Source organism: Trachypithecus francoisi, unplaced genomic scaffold, assembly GCF_009764315.1.
Source record: "Trachypithecus francoisi isolate TF-2019V2 unplaced genomic scaffold, Tfra_2.0 Lachesis_group13, whole genome shotgun sequence".
NCBI lineage: Eukaryota > Metazoa > Chordata > Mammalia > Primates > Cercopithecidae > Trachypithecus > Trachypithecus francoisi.
Window position 1 is genome coordinate 121,598,201 of NW_022681458.1, and position 18,673 is coordinate 121,616,873.

Genomic DNA, 18,673 nt, shown 5'->3' on the forward strand with positions numbered 1-18,673 from the left:
TAGAAGGCTGTGCCACCAGATTCACACTCTACTGCAGAACGAGCCAGGTACCACCAAAGCCAGAGCTTAAGGTAGAGCTGTGCAGAGGAAGGAGAAAGCACATTGAGCTGGTGATGAGCCGGGAGGACTTCATGGAGGAGGTGGCACTGTGCTCAGCTTCAAGAGGTGTTGGCCAGGCTCTGAGATGGAAGGCGTCTTTAGCGAGCATGTCCTGGGTAATGCCTCTGTCCTAGGATTGTGCCAGGCTGCCCACTGTGGTCGACATTGATGTACCACCTGCTCTCACTTGAAGGGAGGATTTGTCATCCCAACTTGTGGGGACTACTGGTAAATGGCCTTGAACTCTCAGCCCCCTACAGGGATCTCCTGGGTTGCAGACAGATGCCCCACCCAAGGTCACCCCTTCCCATCAGGCCCACATGCAATGACTGGTCCCTACAGAAGTGTACAGGCCCAGCCATCAAGATGAGGCTCAGAGAGGTGCCCAACTCAGGGCGGCACTGAAGAGCCATTGGAGGTCCTGGGCTCCCTGTGAGATCCTTCTGGGCTCACTTCTCTGCCCACTCTTGCAGCCTGTCTTTCCTTCCATGGGTATGGACCTCAGGGCACTCCCTGTAATAGCCTGCTCCTTAAACTCCATCTCAGGAGAGCCCAGGTGGCAACACCTCCACGGACTGTGAGGGTACAGTGCCAGGAGACCAACCTGGGCCTTCCTGAGCTGCTCATCCCCTCCTCTGCATAAGTCAGTCCTGGGGAGAGACAGATTTATCTACCGCTGGAGAAACTAAGGGCCAGAGAAAGGAGAATTCAAGGCCACACAGATAATGGTAAAGTTAAGATAGGGACTTAGGCCTCCTGGCTTCTCCTTCCTTGCCTACCCTTAGAATAAGTGCCACCATTTGTTTACATATTGCTTTTTCCTTCTCCTTCTTAATTGAAAAACCATCTGCTCACTGGGCATGGTGGCACATGTGTGCCCTAGCTACTCCAGAGTCTGAGGAGGGAGGATCCCTTGAGCCCAGGAGTTCAAGGCCAGCCTGGGAAACCCTGTCTCTAAAAAGAGAAAGAAAACATGCATGTCCTGAGTGTACTGTGTTCCAGGCCCTCTTCTCGGGCTCCAGGCCCAGTGCGATGACTGAGCATGGTCAAAGCAAACAGCCACCCACCCTTGTCCCGGTGCTGACTCCTCTGCTTTCCCGCAGGCTCCATCCTGGAAAACTTCAGCGGCAGTGGGGGCGGTGGGCCCGCGGGGCTGCTGCCCAACCCTCGGCTGTCGGAGCTGTCCTCGAGCGAGGTGACCATGCTGAGCCAGCTGCAGGAGCGCCGCGACAGCTCCACCAGCACCGTCAGCTCCGCCTACACCGTGAGCCGCCGCTCCTCCGGCATCTCCCCCTACTTCTCCAGCCGCCGCTCCAGCGAGGCCTCGCCCTTGGGCGCTGGCCGCCCGCACAACGCCAGCTCGGCGGACTCCTACGACCCCATCTCCACGGACGCGTCGCGGCGCTCGAGCGAGGCCAGCCAGTGCAGCGGCGGCTCTGGGCTGCTCAACCTCACGCCCGCGCAGCAGTACAGCCTGCGGGCCAAGTATGCTGCGGCCACGGGTGGCCCCCCGCCCACCCCGCTACCAGGCCTGGAGCGCATGAGCCTGCGGACCAGGCTAGCGCTGCTGGACGCGCCTGAGCGCACGCTGCCCGCTGGCTGCCCACGCCCGCTGGTGCCGCGGCGTGGCAGCGATGGGCCGACCTATGGCCACGGCCACTTGGGGGCTGCGCCCGCCTTCCCCCACGAGGCGCCAGGCGGCGGAGCCAGGCGGGCCAGCGACCCTGTGCGGCGGCCTGATGCCCTGGCGCTACCGCGGGTGCAGCGCTTCCACAGCGCCCACAACGTGAACCCCGGCCCACTGCCGCCCTGTGCCGACAGACGAGGCCTCCGCCTGCAGAGCCACCCGAACACCGACGGCGGCCTGGCCCGCGGCGCCTACTCGCCCCGGCCACCTAGCATCAGCGAGAACGTGGCGATGGAGGCCGTGGCGGCAGGAGCCGACGGCGCGGGGCCGGAGGCCGACCTGGGGCTGCCAGAGGACGACCTGGTGCTGCCCGACGACGTGGTGCAGTACATCAAGGCGCACGCCAGTGGCACTCTGGACGAGGGCATCGGACAGGTGTATCCCACGGAAAGCACTGGCTTCTCTGACAACCCCAAACTGCCCAGCCCGGGGCTGCACGGCCAGCGCAGGATGGTAGCTGCAGACTCCAACGTGGGCCCCTCCGCCCCTGTGTTGGGAGAATGCCAGTTGGGCTTTGGGGCGCCCTCCAGCCTGAACAAAAATAACATGCCTGTGCAGTGGAACGAGGTGAGCTCCGGCACCGTGGATGCCCTGGCCAGCCAGGTGAAGCCTCCACAGTTTCCTCAGGGCAACCTGGCGGTGGTGCAGCAGAAGCCTGCCTTTGGCCAGTACTCAGGCTACAGTCCACAAGGCCTACAGGCGAGCCCTGGGGGTCTGGACAGCACACAGCCACACCTTCAGCCCCGCAGCGGAGCCCCCTCCCAGGGCATCCCCAGGGTAAACTACATGCAGCAGCTGCGACCGCCAGTGGCAGGCAGCCAGTGTCCTGGCATGACTACCACTATGAGCCCCCATGCCTGCTATGGCCAAGCCCACCCCCAGCTGAGCCCCAGCACCGTCAGTGGGGCCTTCAACCAGTTTCCCCAATCCTGCAGCAACATGCCAGCCAAGCCAGGGCATCTGGGGCACCCTCAGCAGACAGAAGTGGCACCTGACCCTACCATGATGGGCAATTGCCACAGGGAACTTGGGGTCCCCAATTCAGCCCTGGCTGGAGTGCCACCACCTCACCCAGTCCACAGCTACCCACAGCAGAGCCATCACCTGGCAGCCCCCATGAGCCAGGAGAGCTACCACCAGGTCCCCAGCCTTCTGCCTGCCCGCCAGCCTGGCTTCATGGAACCCCAGCCAGGCCCGATGGGGGTGGCTACAGCAGGCTTTGGTCTAGTGCAACCCCGGCCTCCCCTCGAGCCCAGCCCTGCTGGCCGCCACCGTGGGGTACGTGCTGTGCAACAGCAGCTGGCCTATGCCAGGGCCACAGGCCATGCCATGGCTGCCATGCCATCCAGTCAGGAGACAGCAGAAGTGCCCAAGGGAGCGATGGGCACCATGGGGTCGATGCCTCCCCAGCTGCCTCTGCAGGACACAGGTGGGGCCCCGGCCCACAACATGCTCTACTACTACGGCCAGATCCACATGTATGAACAGGATGGAGGCCTGGAGAACCTCGGGGGCTGCCAGGTCATGCGGTCCCAGGCACCACAGCCACAGGCCTGTCCGGACAGCATCCAGCCCCAGCCCTTGCCCTCACCAGGGGTCAACCAGGTGTCCAGCACTGTAGATTCCCAGCTCCTGGAGGCCCCCCAGATTGACTTTGATGCCATCATGGATGATGGCGATCACTCAAGTTTGTTCTCGGGTGCTCTGAGCCCCAGCCTCCTCCACAGCCTCTCCCAGAACTCCTCCCGCCTCACCACCCCCCGAAACTCCCTGACCCTGCCCTCCATCCCTGCAGGCATCAGCAACATGGCTGTTGGAGACATGAGCTCCATGCTCACCAGCCTTGCCGAGGAGAGCAAGTTCCTGAACATGATGACCTAGAGCCCCAAGCGCCTGGCGCTGAGTGCACCCAGAGGGGTCATCGCTGCCCAGAGCCTGGGGGTTCCAGCTGTTTTGTCTTTTTCCAAAAAAGTGTTAAATAGGCTTGAGGGGTTGTTGCGCAATGGCCGCTTCAGATGACAGATGTTGTAAGAGAAGGTTTATAGGCATCCTCTCTGGTCTTTTGGATTATTCCTCAGAACAATGAAAAGTCTCCATAGGACAGGAAGGAATGCAAAACTCCTTCACACAGTGCTTTCCAGCCTTTGGTGCTTACAGGACCAGTCTGTTCTGGCTTCTTCAGGGCTGACATTCGGCTAACGAGGGATTACTTTGGCCAAAGCCTTTCCAAGGATATGCAGAAAGACGGTAGGGAGCATTTGGGTTTGAATCCGAACGCCATCCTGGGTACTCTGCTCCGGAAAGATGAGCTGCTGCTTCTGCTACTTGGAAGGAAAAGAAATTCCTGATCCACCTGAATTCCTCTATGATCCTAACTCTTGGGGTCTCTAACGTCCCTTGTCATAGAAGAAAAACACAGATTGTACCTGGATGATTCAGAAGCACATTCTGATTCCAGGTTTGGTAGAGCTGGCTCTTCTACCCCATAAAGCCGAGTCTGGGACTGGCAGCCCATCCAGGTGTATGTGAATGAATAAAGCATCCAAGTGTATATGAATGAATAAAGTATGTAAGTATCACCAGAAAAAGGAAAGAAAAAAAATGTACTCCTCGGGACAAGCCCAGAAGCTGCCCTGGCCTCTTCAGACCGTGTTTACAGTGTTTGCAGGTAGAATGCTGCCCTTCCTGAAAAGAAGACTTGTTTCTAAATACCTCGGGGCTGCTGGAGCCGCTGTGGGTTAGGGATAGACTGAGGCCTCGAGAAGTGAGGGTGCACCGGGGACCCAGCCTCAGGCCACCCTGGGGATCTCCCAGTAGGAAGAGGAAGTTGCATGTTTACCCAGTCCTGTTTCTCCAATGCAGTGTCCACCCACTTTACCACGAAAAACTCCAGGGCCTGACGGCAACGCAGGCTCCCCCAGCACTCACCAGCAGCCCAGTGTTCTCCGCCAAGCCACAGTGTGCATGCCTGGTATCCTCCGGATTCCCTTCCTTCTGCCCACCGCGTCACTGGGCAGAGAATGATGACATGTGTGGTAGTGTGATTGGGGGTAGAAAGGGGAAGGGGTTGATCCTCAGGACTCTGAGGGAGCGTCATTGAATTTTCCTGTTCAGTGTGACCAAGACCCACCTGGAAATGGCTTCAGGAGACATCATTCCTGAACACACTGTAGGGCGAATTGGTGCATCTTCCCCACCACACGCACACACACACACACACACACACACACACACACATACCCCAAACCTTTTCATGGGGAATATGTGGCAACCTTGCCAAACAGCACCACTCAGAGTGTGACTCTGACTGTGACCGTGGCCTCAATGAGGAACCTCTTAGGACAGTTTGAGGACAAGGCCAACATCATTATCTGGGCCCCCTGCGTCCCAGCACATCAAACTCTGTCCGGAGACAAGGCCAAGTGCAAATGAAAGCCAGGGAACCTTGCTAAGGGTCTGTGGCTCTGCGGTGGTGGTCATTACCTTTCTGAGACAGGATTTCCCTTGCCAGTCCCAACCTGTATCTATTCTGTACAGAAGACATCCCTGAATATACTGCAGGTGAGTCGTCCAGCCAAATTTATATCTCCAAAACATTTTTAGCTTTTTCTACATGCTATGAATTGAGATGACATGTTCAACTTGTAAATAAGTCTTTTTGTACATTAAAAAAGTAATTTTTTCATAATTTATCTTGTCTGCTTTTCCCTTGACGGTAGTTAATGAGAACCTGGGCAGTAAATTTGGTGCAGAAATTAGGCTGTATTTTTTCTTAACAGTGTCAAAATTGATTATCCCACCTTTGCCAAGAAATGTTTAATGCTGAGGCATTTACTGGCTGTTTGTTTGCTGTCTCCTTGGGACTGGGCAGGGTTTGACATTTCACAGTGAATATCTGACTGCTCCCCTGGTGAGCTGCTCTGAACATCTGTATGCATTGCAGACCAGGGTATAGACCCAAACACTCCTGGGGTCAGAACCCTCCCTTTGGTGGGCACTCGGATGGAGCACATTTCATCAGGGTGGGGTGGGGTGAGATGGGCAAACCCCCAAGGCTCTGGTGCAGGTAGAATGAGTCGGGGCAGGCAGGTGGCACCTCCAGGATGCCCATCAGTTGGCCTTGGCAAAGGGGCCCATGGGGAGCAACCATGAGCAGGGGCTCTGAGCTCTAGGGGGCTGCCCAGCAGGTGGACAGGGAGAGCCTGGGTCCAGCGGGCAGGCCAGTCAGCTGGTGGCCCCTGCAGTAAACCTCAGGGAGCCCTTGAATGAGTCATGAGGCCCCATCTGGGGGTAGGACCAGAGACAGGGAGCAGGGAGCAGAGCCCCAGGACTGAATTAGAGGGGTAAGAGGGCACCTTCTAAGGAATGCCCAGCCCAGACCCCTTTATCCTATCCTCTCCAGGAGAGAAGCCTGAGCACGCAGGTTGGGCAGTGTGGACACCAAAGCCACATGGGATGTCATCTTTGCCTGGAAGGCACGAGACACATGGACTGGGGAAGGGTTTTGTGGTCAGACGCTTGCAGGAAACCCCCAAGGAGAACAGGATTGAGCAGGTTTCCTTTCCACAAGCATCCCACAGCCTCCACTGCGCATCAGGGAGCCGCCACTTCTCTGGCCAACACTTCCTAGTGGAAAGGCCCCTCTCCTCCCCAAGGAGCAGTGTCGCTCAGCGAGCTCCCAGGGAGGAAGAGAGCGTGCACAGCTCTGCCCTTCCCTCCTCTTCTTTCCAAAGCCCACTTTCGGGGCTCACACTTTCTCTGCTTCACCACTTGTTAAGCCTCTGGAAGCAGCTCTGCCCTACTTTGTGGTGAGGGTGAGGCCTCATGTTGTTCAGTGCCTCCTGAGGTTGGATGAGCCACAGTGTTAAGAGCCCACTGTGGCCATTCAGATGAGCCGTCTCCTCTGGGTCAGGTAACGATGTCCACAGTCGCGCTGTGTAACAACGTCCGTGAAACCTCAGCACCGTATAACAATAAGCATGTAGTTAGCTCATGAACCCGAAGGTCTGAAGGTTGGCTGCCCCGGGCTGGGCTTGGCTGGGCTGTCTCCATCTGTGACTCAGCTGGGGTCAGCTAGTCTAGGTGGCTTGGCTTTGCCCAATGTGACTTCCATCTTCCTCCCAGGACCAAGACACTAGCAATGACAGAAGCACAGGAGGGCAAGCCAGCAGCCGTAGGTCCCCAAAGCAAGTCACGTGGCCAGAGCCATCACCTGTGCAGTGGGGAAGGGTCCTTCTGTGGAAGTGAGCGGAAGAGAGCAAATATTTCCCAACAGTAATCCAGTCTACCACAGCCTGCCTTCCTAGAGACAGTTATTCATGTTCCACATGCAGAAAATACCCAATCAACACTCCCAGGAAAAAAAAAACTCTCCGGTCAGACTTAGACTTCAGGCTTAAAGCCCAGGATCTTGTGGTCTATGTCTGGGTGTGGTTCGTCTTACCAGCTAAAAAGACAAGTTTTCTACCCCTCACATCCTGCACATACACCCAACATACAGTGGTGGACCAGGGCTAGAATAACACTAATGACCACTCCCATCTAGAAAGAGAGATTGAGGCACACAGCAGTCCCTGGTTCAGGCATCTGAAATCCTGCTGGACGAATGCTGCAACGCCCCTGCTCTGTGGGTGGGATGCTCCCTGAGTGGCTCCCAGGCCATCGTGATCCACAGTTCTACCTTCCCCCGCTGGGGCCTTCTTCCTTTTCCATCATCATTTCAACTTCTGATGAGGATGTTGGAAAATAGTCCCTTTGGTAGTGGAGTAACTTGCAGCTTCTTCCTGCCTGTAGGAAGTTGGGAACCGAAGGTTCTTTAGGTTCAAACCGTCTCCGTTTTCTTTGAGTCCTGGGCGATGCCTTTGCCCAGGGCGATCTCTCAGGCATCTCAAGAGTTTTCTATGTATTTGACTCCAGCCCACTGTGTGTGTCAGAAGCCACACCCAAATTCCTTTAGCAATATGCCTCTCTACATTTGACAACGTGTACCCCCATGTCAGGCTGTTGTGGGCCACACCCTGATAGTCTGTAGATACCCTGTTGTTGTTGAAAGGATATGCTTGGTGCCACCTTATTCCTTGCAAGGACCTGATGACAAAGGGCATTACCATTAAGGGCACATCCCTGATGTCATCTCACACCTGAGACCTGCTTCACCAACATAGCCCCAGATCTGGTCTTTGCCTCCTAGGCCAGGTATTAGGTTGGTGCAAAAATAATTACTTTTATGCTACAATTATTATGCGCCAAACTAATGTTAATTTGAGGACCTTTTATTGGCTGGAGAGCCTGGAGATGGGAAGTGATTTTGTTTTCTAAATTCTGCTTGTACACTGGCCAGTTCCTTTCTGAACTCGTCTTTTACTTGTAGAACCTTATCATTTGCAGCTCAAAGAAGCCCATGTTTACAGTATTCTGCCTGGAAACCATCCTGCCCAACTCCACTAACTCATAGGTACATTTTCTCCCTCCCAAAGTATCATAGGCAATAATTTTACCAGATGTTTCTCCACCACATAACAGGTCGTCATTTTTCTTGCCATTTTTCCCAACCGCCTCTGTATTTCCTCACTGCCCAGTTCCAAACCTCTGCTACATATTTTAGGAGCAGCAGCCTCCGATTCTAGGTACCAATTTCAGAATAAGTTCACTGCAGTCCAGTGCTGTCTAATAAAAATGCTTACAGGCCAGATGCATTCATGTCAGTGGTTCATGTCTGTAATCCCAGCACTTTGGGAGGCTGAGGCAGGCGAATCAGAAGGTAAGGAGTTCGAGAGCAGCCTGGCCCGTATGGTGAAACCCCGTCTTTACTGAAAATACAAAAATTAGCTGGGCGTGGTGGCATGCGCCGTAGTCCCAGGTACTCAGGAGGCTGAGGCGGAAGAATCGCTTGAACTCAGGGGTTGAAGGATGCAGTGAGCCGAGAGCGTGCCAGTGCACTGCAGCCTGGGCGACAAAGCAAGACTTCAAAAACAAAACAAAATAAAAAAATGCTTACAACAGGAGGCATCTGTTTAGTTCCTAAGTCTGGGAGTCAGCTGAGGTGGACTTAGCAAGGTTGGGCTTGCTGGAGCAGTTCAGTTGTGCTGCTGTGCCACTCCTCCCCCACGACCAGAGGATTGCTCAGACATCTATCAGTGACAGCAGGAGGACAAACAGGCAAGAGATAACACAGGAGGCCTCTTTGGGCCTAGGCTAGGAACAGGAAGCAAGGCATATGGCTAAGTCCCAGGTCGGTGGAGCTAAGAAGCTCACTTCTATACAATGAGGGGGGACAGGTATCTGAGCAACAATCCAGACCAGGCATAGTGGCCCAGGCCTGTAATCCCAGCACTTTGGGAGGCCAAAGGATTGCTTGAGCTCAAGAGTTCAAGACCAGCCTGGGCAAAATGGTGAAACCCTGTCTTTCCAAAAAGAAAACAGCTGGGCATGGTAGCATGCACCTGCAGTCCCAGCTACTCAGGAGGCTGAGGTAGGAGCATCACCTGAGCCCAAGGAGGTGGAGGCTACAGTGAGTTGTGATGGCACAACTGCACTCTAACCTGGGCAACAGGGTGAGACCCTGTCTCAAAACAAACAAACAAACAAAATCCAACCTACCACATCCTCAATCCAGCTTTTATAACAGTAAGACCAACATTGCAACCTCCATCTGTCTGCTGAGTCTGTATTTTAGATGGTTCTAAACCTGGAAGAAGTTAGCCAGGTGTAGTGGTATGTGCCTGTAGTCCCAGCTACTGGGGAGGCTGAGGCGGAAGGATTGCTTGAGCCCAGGAGTTCACAGCTGCAGTGATTGGACCACTGTCCTCCAGCCTGGGCAGCAGCGTAAGACCCCAGTTCTATCAAATAAAAAATAAATATACCCAGAAAAGGATAACAGTGGAGGGATTCTTTTTTCTTCTTCTTTCTTCTATCTTCTTCCTTCTCCTTCTCCTTCTTCTTTCTTCTTTTTTGTCCTCTTCCTCGCCTTCCTCTTATCCTCCTTCTCCTTCCCCTCCTCCTCCTTCCCCTCCTCCTTCTTCTCCTTCTCCTCCTCCTTCTCCTTCCCCTCCTCCTCCTTCCCCTCCTCCTTCTTCTCCTTCTCCTCCTCCTTCTCCTTCTTCTGCTTCTTCCTATTCTCTTCTTGTTGTTGTTCTTATTTCTCTCTCTCTCTTTCTCATAGGAGGGAGTGATCAACTAACAGGGAAGGGATGAAAGATCAGAATGATTTGAATAAGAAAAAGTATCTGGTTGGGAGGAGGGAGAGGATCAGGAAAAATAACTGAAGAGTACTAGGCTTAATTGGGTGATTAAATAATCTGTACAACAATCCCCCATGACACAAGTTTACCTATATAACAAACCTGCACTTGTACCCTTGAACTTAAAATAAAAGTTAAAAAAAGAAAAAGGATCTGATTTAGGTTTTGAAAGATTAATAGGAGTTCATCTGAGGGAACTGGAGATTTCTCATCAGAAACCATGAAAGCCACGAGTAAGTGAAATATTTTTAAAGTGTTGAAAGAAAAGAACTGTCAACCCAGAACTTATTATTCATGAAAATATCCTTGGTAAAATAGACACTGTGAGATAAAGGGACATTCTCTGATAAAGGAAAACTATGAGGGTTCATTGCCCATAGACCTGCCCTAAAAGGCAGAGGGAAGTGATCCCAGAAGGAAACGTGGAGCATCAGGACTGGAGGAAGAGCAGCAGAAGTGGTAAGTGTTTGCATGAATACAGTAGACTACTCCTACCTCTTGGGGTCTTTAAAATATGTTCAACAGTTAAGAGGAAAAAAGTACAACATTGTTTGATGGAGTTTTCCATGCATGTAGGTGTCATAAAGACAAGTATTACATAAGTGGAGAGGGTTAAAGACCTGTATGGGGTTCTAGAACTACATTCCACTTGAAGTGGGAAAGTATTCATCTGCAGTATTCATGTGCAAAGTTACATATATTCTAATCCCTAGTGCAATCAGAAAAAGACCAAACAAACTATACAAAAGGATGTAGGCAAAACCACAATAGAGACATTGAAATGGGATACTAAAAACATGTTCAAATAACCCAAAAGAGGGCAAAAAAGGGTAACAGGAATAATAACAACAAAAAGAAGCAACAGAGAAAACAAAGAATGAAATGGTTGACCTAAATCCAAACATATCAATAATTACATAAGATGAAAACGGCCTAAAAGCCTCAATTAAAAGACACAATAAAGCACTCACACAACCTGATTTTAAGATGTACTATAAAGCTGTCATCATCAAGACAGGGTGGTATTGATGATGGGAAGATGCAGCTCAATGGTACAGAGCAGAGCAGGGTCATGCACTGTAGCCCAAAGGCAAAATCTGGCTGATACGGTTTGGCTGTGTCCCCTACCAAATCTCATCTTGAACTGCAGTTCCCATAATCCCCATGTGTTGTGGTAGGGACCCAGTGGTTCCCATAGAGCTAATATAAAATATAAAACCAAAACATTTTATGGTAATTGAATCATAGGAATGGTTATCCCCATGCTGTTCCCATGATAGTGAGTGAGTTCTCACAAGATCTGATGGTTTTGTAAGGGACTTTTCCCCCTTTGCTCGGCACTTCTCTCTCCTGCCACCTTGTGAAGAAGGAAGTGCCTGCTTCCCCTTCTACCATGAGTGTAAGTTTCCTGAGGCATCCCCAGCCATGCAGAACTGTGTGTCAATTAGACCTCTTTCCTATATAAATTACCCAGTCTAGGGTATCTCTTCACAGTGGCATAGGAATACACACTGGCCATGGTCTCTTTTTGTATGACCAATGAGTTAAGAATGGTTTTTACATTTTTAAAGGGTTTTTTTAAAATAATAAAAGCATGTGAAGCAGAGATCATATGGCCCACAAAGTTTAAAACATTTACTATTTTACTCTTCCCAGAAAACATTTGCCAATCCCTGGAATAGAGAATCCATAAATAGACCCACAAAAATATGACAATGGATTTTGAACAAAGGTGCCAAGGCAATTCAATAGGAAAAGGATAGCCTTTAAAACATATGATGTTGAAACAACTGGATATCCATAGGCATAGGCAGAAAAAAAATGAACCTTGACCTAAACCTCATACCTCACAAAAATTGCCCCAAAATAAACCATACAGCTAATATAAAATATAAAACTATAACATTTTTTAGAAGCAACCATAGCAGAAAAAATCTTTATGCCCTGAGGTTAGACAAAAAGTTCTTATACATAACACCAAAAAACATGATCCATAAAAGAAAAATTTGGGAAATTGGACTTCATAACATTTAAAAATGCTCTCTGAATGAGACAAGAGAATGAAAACACAAGCTACAGCCTGGGAGAAAATGTTTCATCACATATCCAGTGAAGGACTTGTATCCAGACTATATAAAGAACTCTCACAATCAACAGTAAGAACACAAATAAACCAGCTTAAAAATGGGCAAAAGATGTGAACAGATACTTCATGAAGAGGATATACGGAGGCACATGAGCACAGGAAAGGCTGCTCACCATCAATAGCCATGAGGACAATACGAATTTAAGCACAATTAGATCCAGCCACCAGGCATCTGCATGGCAGCAACTCTTCCCTACACTGGGAAGATGAATCTTCACTTCCTTACAAAGCTCCAGGCATGGGCTACGGGAAGTGACAAGGGGCCTTGAACCCCACTGTGCTCATCTGTGAGATAGGTTTGATAAATTGCCCATCCCCAAAACCCTTTCAAGGGTGAAATGAGACCAAATATGTAATATTCCTCAGCCTTAGTGGGTATTCAACAAGCTTCCCTTCTTTCCTGTGCCAAGAGACATCATCATCACAGAAATACTCCTTTGGCTAATAGATTTGGAACAGAAATACTCCTGGAAAAGATTACCCTCAGTCCCACCATTGCAAGAACTCATCTCATCAGTAACTTCATTCCTAAAAATTAGTCTGAAGGTATTTCTGAGGCCCAGTAACTTTGCAACATGTCAACTTGGCTGGGCTGAACCATGCTTCTCAGAATTTCTGCTCCTGGGTATTTCTGTTAGGTTGGGTTACAAGAGAGATTCTTGTGGGAGACTTGGGGGGTGGGGGCAGAGGGATGCAGCAGGCATTTCACAGCCCATTTGTGTAGTCAATTACCTGCGGGCTCTGCCCATCTTTGTGGGGAAGCCATCTGGGCCTCCACCCCGGCTCCTCCTTCAGCTGCCCCACCTCCAGGCCAGGTGTGTATGTTTAGTGCCACGGTGGGGGCCCTGGCTTCAGAAAGACATTCATACCACCAAGGCCAGAAGCAACAAGCACTGACAGCTCTCAATCTGTCCTTGTGGGCTCCAGCTTGTCCTTGCTCCCCCAGTCTACAGGTATCTTCCCTTTCTGACCATCTGTCTGTGGGCTTCGAGTTCCAGTATCAGACACAGCAAAAAGGCCTTACGGAGACTGCTTGACCAGCCCACGTGATTGTGAAAGGCCAGGTCCTTGTAGCAGATCCATTTCTCTATCTATCTATCTATCTATCTATCTATCTATCTATCCATCCACCCACCTATCTATCTACCTATTATCTAGCTAGCTAGTATGATCTCTCTATCATCTATCATCTATCTATCCACTCACCTATCTATCTACCTATGACCTAGCTAGCTAATATGATCTCTATCTATCTATCATCTATCTATCTATCTATCCATCCATCCAGCCAGCCAGCATGATTTCTCTGTCTGTCATCTATCTATCTATCCATCCATCCATCCATCCATCCATCCACCCATTCATCACCGTGGTCCTGTGTCCCTGCTTAAGCTGTGGCTGATCACATGACCACGGAAGGAAGGCAGCTCTGAAGGTATGGCAAGGCTATCAAGGGCCAGCCTGGTGACCTGCCGCAGCTACTGTGGACAGGGAGCTACCCTAAGTGTTTGCTCTGTCCCAAGTACTATGCCATACACATTACTTCTCTTGGGCAGATTATATTGCTGCAATAATGTTGGGGCCAAACCATCCCAAAACTCATAGGCTTAAAGCAATGATCATTTGTTCTCACTGCTCCACAGGTTTCCCAAGAATGGGCTGGCCTATGCCAGGCTGGGCTCAGGGGCCCAGCTCCACATTTTAGAGTCCAGACTGAAGGGTCAGCAGTGACCCCAGGGAAAGTCTCCTCATGGGGATGGCAGAAGTTTAAGAAGACACAAGAATTTTCCAGGCTCCCTAAGGCCTAGGTTCAGAACTGGTCCACTGCCACTTCCATCCCTTTCTCTTGGCCAAAGCAAGTGACATGGCCAGACCCAAAGTCACAGAGGTAACGAATTTCATCCCACCCTTCAGGAGGCAAGGCCAGGGCATGAACCCCAGGCAAGGGGATGAACTGGGACCAGTGATTGTGTCTACCGCTCACAGTGTTTACTCTGTGGTAGACACTGTGATAGACAGTTTACATTAATGGAGTTCTGTAATCCTCACAACAACCCTACATGATAGGTAGGAACGATATTACCTCTAGTTAGGTTAACTTGTCCAAGATTACTTTGCCACTGAGTGGCTGATAGGGATTTAGACTCAGGCAGTCTAACCCCCATGCCCTCACCTCAGTGTGATGGGAGATTGGTGAGCAAAACGAGGCTTGTGGACAGTGGGGGAAAGCGGCATTAAGCAAATAAAGGAGAACTGCAGCTCTCAGCGCCATGAAGGCTCATGGTACTATAAGACAACATAATAGGCAGATTTGATCAAGTCAGGAAGTTTGGAGAAGACACCTGAGAAAATGGTGTCCGAGCCTCGGTCTGAGAGATGGCCATACAAAAAGGACAGGGAGAGGTATTCCAGGAAAAGGGAAGAGCATGTGTAACGGCCCTGAGGGAGGAGTGGGGAGCACGGTACCAGTGAGTAAGTAAAGAAAGCAGGCATGGCTGGCAGAGGGTAAGGGGCTGAAGGAGTGGGGATGAAGGCCAGTAGTGCAAAGTCTTGTAGGCTAGGGTAAGCTTAAGCTTTCTCCTAAGAGCATCAGAAAGCATTAGAGCAGTTTTGCACGGGAAAGAAAAGATAAGACTTGCATGTTGAAAAGCTCTGTCTAACTGCAAGGCGGAGAAGGACTTGGCAGGATGTACAAGGGAACACCACCTGGCATGTGGCATCCAGGGAGGGATGGTGGAGAAATGGAGTCATGGTGGATTCAAGAGCTACGTAGGGTTCCTTTGCTACCTCTTACCATGTGATACAGGCTTCCTCTTTGCTTTCCTCAATGATTGTAAGCTTCCTGAGGCCTCACCAGAAGCAAATGTTGGCATCATGCTGCTTATACAGCCTGCGGAACTGTGAACCAAATAGGCCTCTTTTCTATATGAATTGCCCAGTCTCAGGTATTCCCTTATATTATAGCAAGGGAAATGGACTAACACAGAAAAATGGTACCAAGGATTGGGGCATTGCTATAAAGACCTGCAGATGTTCAAGTGGCTTTGGGACTGGGAACAGGCAGAGTTTGGAAGAATTTGGAAGGCTTAGAAGAAAGGAAGATGAAGGAAAGTTTGGAACTTCCTAGAGACTAATCAAATGGTTGTGACCATAATGCTAACAGAAACATGGACAGTGAAGTCCAGTTTGATGAGATCTCAGATGGAAATGCGGAATTTATTGGAAGCTGCAGGTTACCCATGTTATGGCCTAGCAAAGAACTTGGCTGCGTTGTGTCCATGCTCTAGGAATTTGTGAAAGTTTGAACTTAAAAGCAAAGACTTAGGGTATGTGGTGGAAGAAACTTCTAAGCAGAAGTGTCCAAGAAGTGAACTGACTACTTTTGATGATCGGACACAGGAACGGAGAAATGACTTAAAGTTGGAATTTATATTTAAAACAGAAGCAGAGCATAAGGTTTGGAAAGTTTGAAGCCTGGCCATGTAGAGAAGGAAAAATCATTTTCAGGAGAGGAATATAAGAGAGCTGCAGAGCAACCACTTGCTAGAGAGATTTGCATGACTGAAAGAGCGACAAGTGCTAGTAGCCAAGACAACAAGGGGAAAGGCCTTGAAGGCATTTCAGAAGTCTTAGGGCAGCCCCTCCCATCACAGGCCCAGAGGTCTAGAAGGAAGGAATAATTTGTGGGGGAAGGGGAGAGTGTCAGGCCCAAGGCCTTACTGCCTTGCACAGCCTTGGGACACTGCTCTCAGGATCCTGGAATCTCTGATTCCAGCCCAAAGAGCTCCATGTGCAGCTCAGGCCACTACATGCTGGCTTCCATGTAGTGTTAGGCCTGCAGGTACACAGAATGCAAATATAAAGGAGACTTGGCAGCTTCCACCTAGATTTCAGAGGATGTATGAGAAAGCTTGGGTGTCCAGGCGGAAGTCTGCTGTGGGACAGAACCCTCACAGAGAACTTCTACTAGGGCAATGTGGAGGGGAAATGTGGGGTTAAAGCCCCCACACAGACTCCCCATCAAGGTACTATCTAGTGGAGCTGTGGGAAGGAGGGTGCTGCCCTTTAGACCTGAGAATGGTAGGTCCACTGGCAGTTAGGACCCTGAGCCTGGAAAAGCTGCAGGCACTCAACTTCAACCTGTGAGAGCAGCTACGGGGGATGCACCCTGCAAAGCCACAGATTTGGAAATGCCCAAGGCCTTAGGAGCCCAGGACATGGAGTCAAGGATTGTTTTGGAGCTTTAAGGTTTCATGTCTGTGCTGTTGGGTTCCAGACTTGCATGGGTCCTGTTGACCCTTTCTTTTGGCTGATTTCTCCCTTTTGGAGTGAGAACGTTTACCTAATGTCTGTACCACCATTGTGTCTTGGAAGTAAATAACTTGCTTTTGATTTTACAGGCTCAGCTGGAAGGAACTTGCCTTGAGTCTCAGATAAGACTTTGGACTTGGGACTTTGGACTTTTACGTTGAGGCTGGAGCAAGTTAAGACTTCTGGGGACTATTGGGAAGAGATTATTGTATTTTGCAATGTGAGAAGCACATGAGATTTGGGGTACCAGGAGTGGGATGATATGGTTTGGATATGTGTCCCCTCCAAATCTCATGTCAAAATGTGATCCACAATGTTGGTGGTGGGGCCTGGTTGGTGTTTCAGTCTTGGGGCCAGCTCTCTCATGAGTGGCTTGGTGCCTTCCTCATAATGACGAGCGAGTTCTCCCTCTGCTAGTTCACGTGAGAGGTTGTTTAAAGAAGGCTGGCACTTACCTTCTGTCTTCCTTGCTTGCTCTTGCCATGGGATGTGGGCTTCCCCCTTGCCTTACACCATAATTGGAAGCTTCCTGAGTCCTCATCAGAAGCAGATGCTGGCACCATGCTGCTTGTACAGCCTGAAGAACTGTGAGCCAAATAAACCTATTTTCTTTATAGACTTTTTTTAAAAAAAGAGCTACTTAAGGCATGCAATGAACAAGACTCAGCAAGGGTTCCACATGAGGAATAAGAGAGAGGGAGGTGGTAGGGAGCACACCCTAGTCTCTGACTTGCCTGACCTGATGATCAGGAGTGTTGGACGAGAGCCAGTGAGATTAGGTGGGGATGATATGGGGCAGGGTGGATGGAGGGACATAGTGAGTTCTGATTTGGATGTGTTGAGTCTACTGTGCCTCTGAGATACCCAAGAGGAAAGGCCTGAGAGGCATTAGGTTTGGTTTGGTGGGTCTGGAGTGAGCTCAGATGAGAGCCTGGGGTCGTGGTACTTGCCTGTGAGTTGGAGCATGGAAGAGATGCTGGGAGTTGTAGGTGAGCTCACTTGGGGTAAGGTGGAGAGGAGAGGAGAGGGCCTGCTCAGGAGCCTTGGGAAATGCTAGTAATCAAGGGCCAGGACAGAAGGGTGCAGCTGCCAGGGACTTTGAGAGGAAACCATAAGAAGAAGGGGAGAAGAACCAGGGGAGCGTGCCCCAGGCTCCAGGGAGAGGGCCTTTTCAGGAGGGTTGGCAACAGTGGCTGGCACCCCGCATCGCCTTGCAGTTGAGCAGCCTTGGGTCAGCCTTGCCCATTGCTTTCTCTCATATCCCACATCCAGTCTGTCAAGAAATCCTTTTGGCTCTAACTTCAAAGAATATCCAGAGTCTATTCCCTTTTCACTACAACCCTGTGGGCCTCCATGGCATGCTGGAGCCCGAAGCCATGAAATGATCAGATCAGGACTCTCTTTGCCCATTCTGGGATAGGTGGTTTACCAGCACTCTGCTCCCCTGCTGTATCCCCCTCTTATTCTAAGCTCTTCACCAAGCCTCCTTATGGGTCCACCTTCCTCCATCCTGGTCTCCTATAGCCTTTGCTCAGTCTCCAGTCGAAGCAGTTCTTCCAAGTCATGTCACTCCTCTGCTTAGCACTGATGCTGTGCTCCTGTCCCTCCTAGTACACAGGCCCCCTCAACCCTCATTCCCCCTCCTCCCCCATCACCTCCTGGGCATACTCCAGGCACACCCTGCCCCAGGGCCTCTGCACTGGCTGTCCTCAGGTATCCACGTGACTCACACTTCATCTCCTTCAGGTCTTTGCTATCCTAACCACCCTACTTAAAATTAGAACACCAACCCCCCAGCCCCATCTCCTTACCAGCTGTATTTTTTTTTCACAGCACAAATAAGCTTCAAGATCACTGTGTAATTCACGCTTGCCAAATGAGCTCATTGGTGACAGAAGCAGGTGCTGGGTTGGCACGTGATGGAGCAGCGTCAGGTGGGACAGAGGCAAGGAGAGCCAGAAGTGGAATCATGTAGCAACCACTCCTTCCAGAAGTTTCCCAGTGAAGGGGAAAGAGAAGAGAGGACAATAGCAGGAGACATTTTGTTTGTGATTTTTTTTTAATAGGAAAGATTTAAGCATGTGGAGGGTTGCTGAGATTATCCAGCTAAGAGGGAGATGCCAAATAGATAGGAGGTGGAGGGTGAGATAACCAGAGTGCGTGGCGGGAGCCAAAGCATGGGAAGGGGTT

General features: G+C 50.6%; 1 protein-coding gene across 1 annotated transcript in view; it reads left to right on the forward strand.

Annotated features, from left to right (window-relative positions):
* The window catches only part of GLI2 (GLI family zinc finger 2), a 260,695-nt gene extending 255,221 nt beyond the window's left edge, over positions 1 to 5,474 (forward strand). The window contains exon 14 of the mRNA XM_033231787.1: positions 1,203 to 5,474. Within this exon, the coding sequence (XP_033087678.1) occupies positions 1,203 to 3,667 (2,465 nt within the window). The 3' untranslated portion in view covers positions 3,668 to 5,474. The remainder of the gene's footprint in view (positions 1 to 1,202) is intronic.
* Positions 5,475 to 18,673: the final 13,199 nt, after the last annotated feature.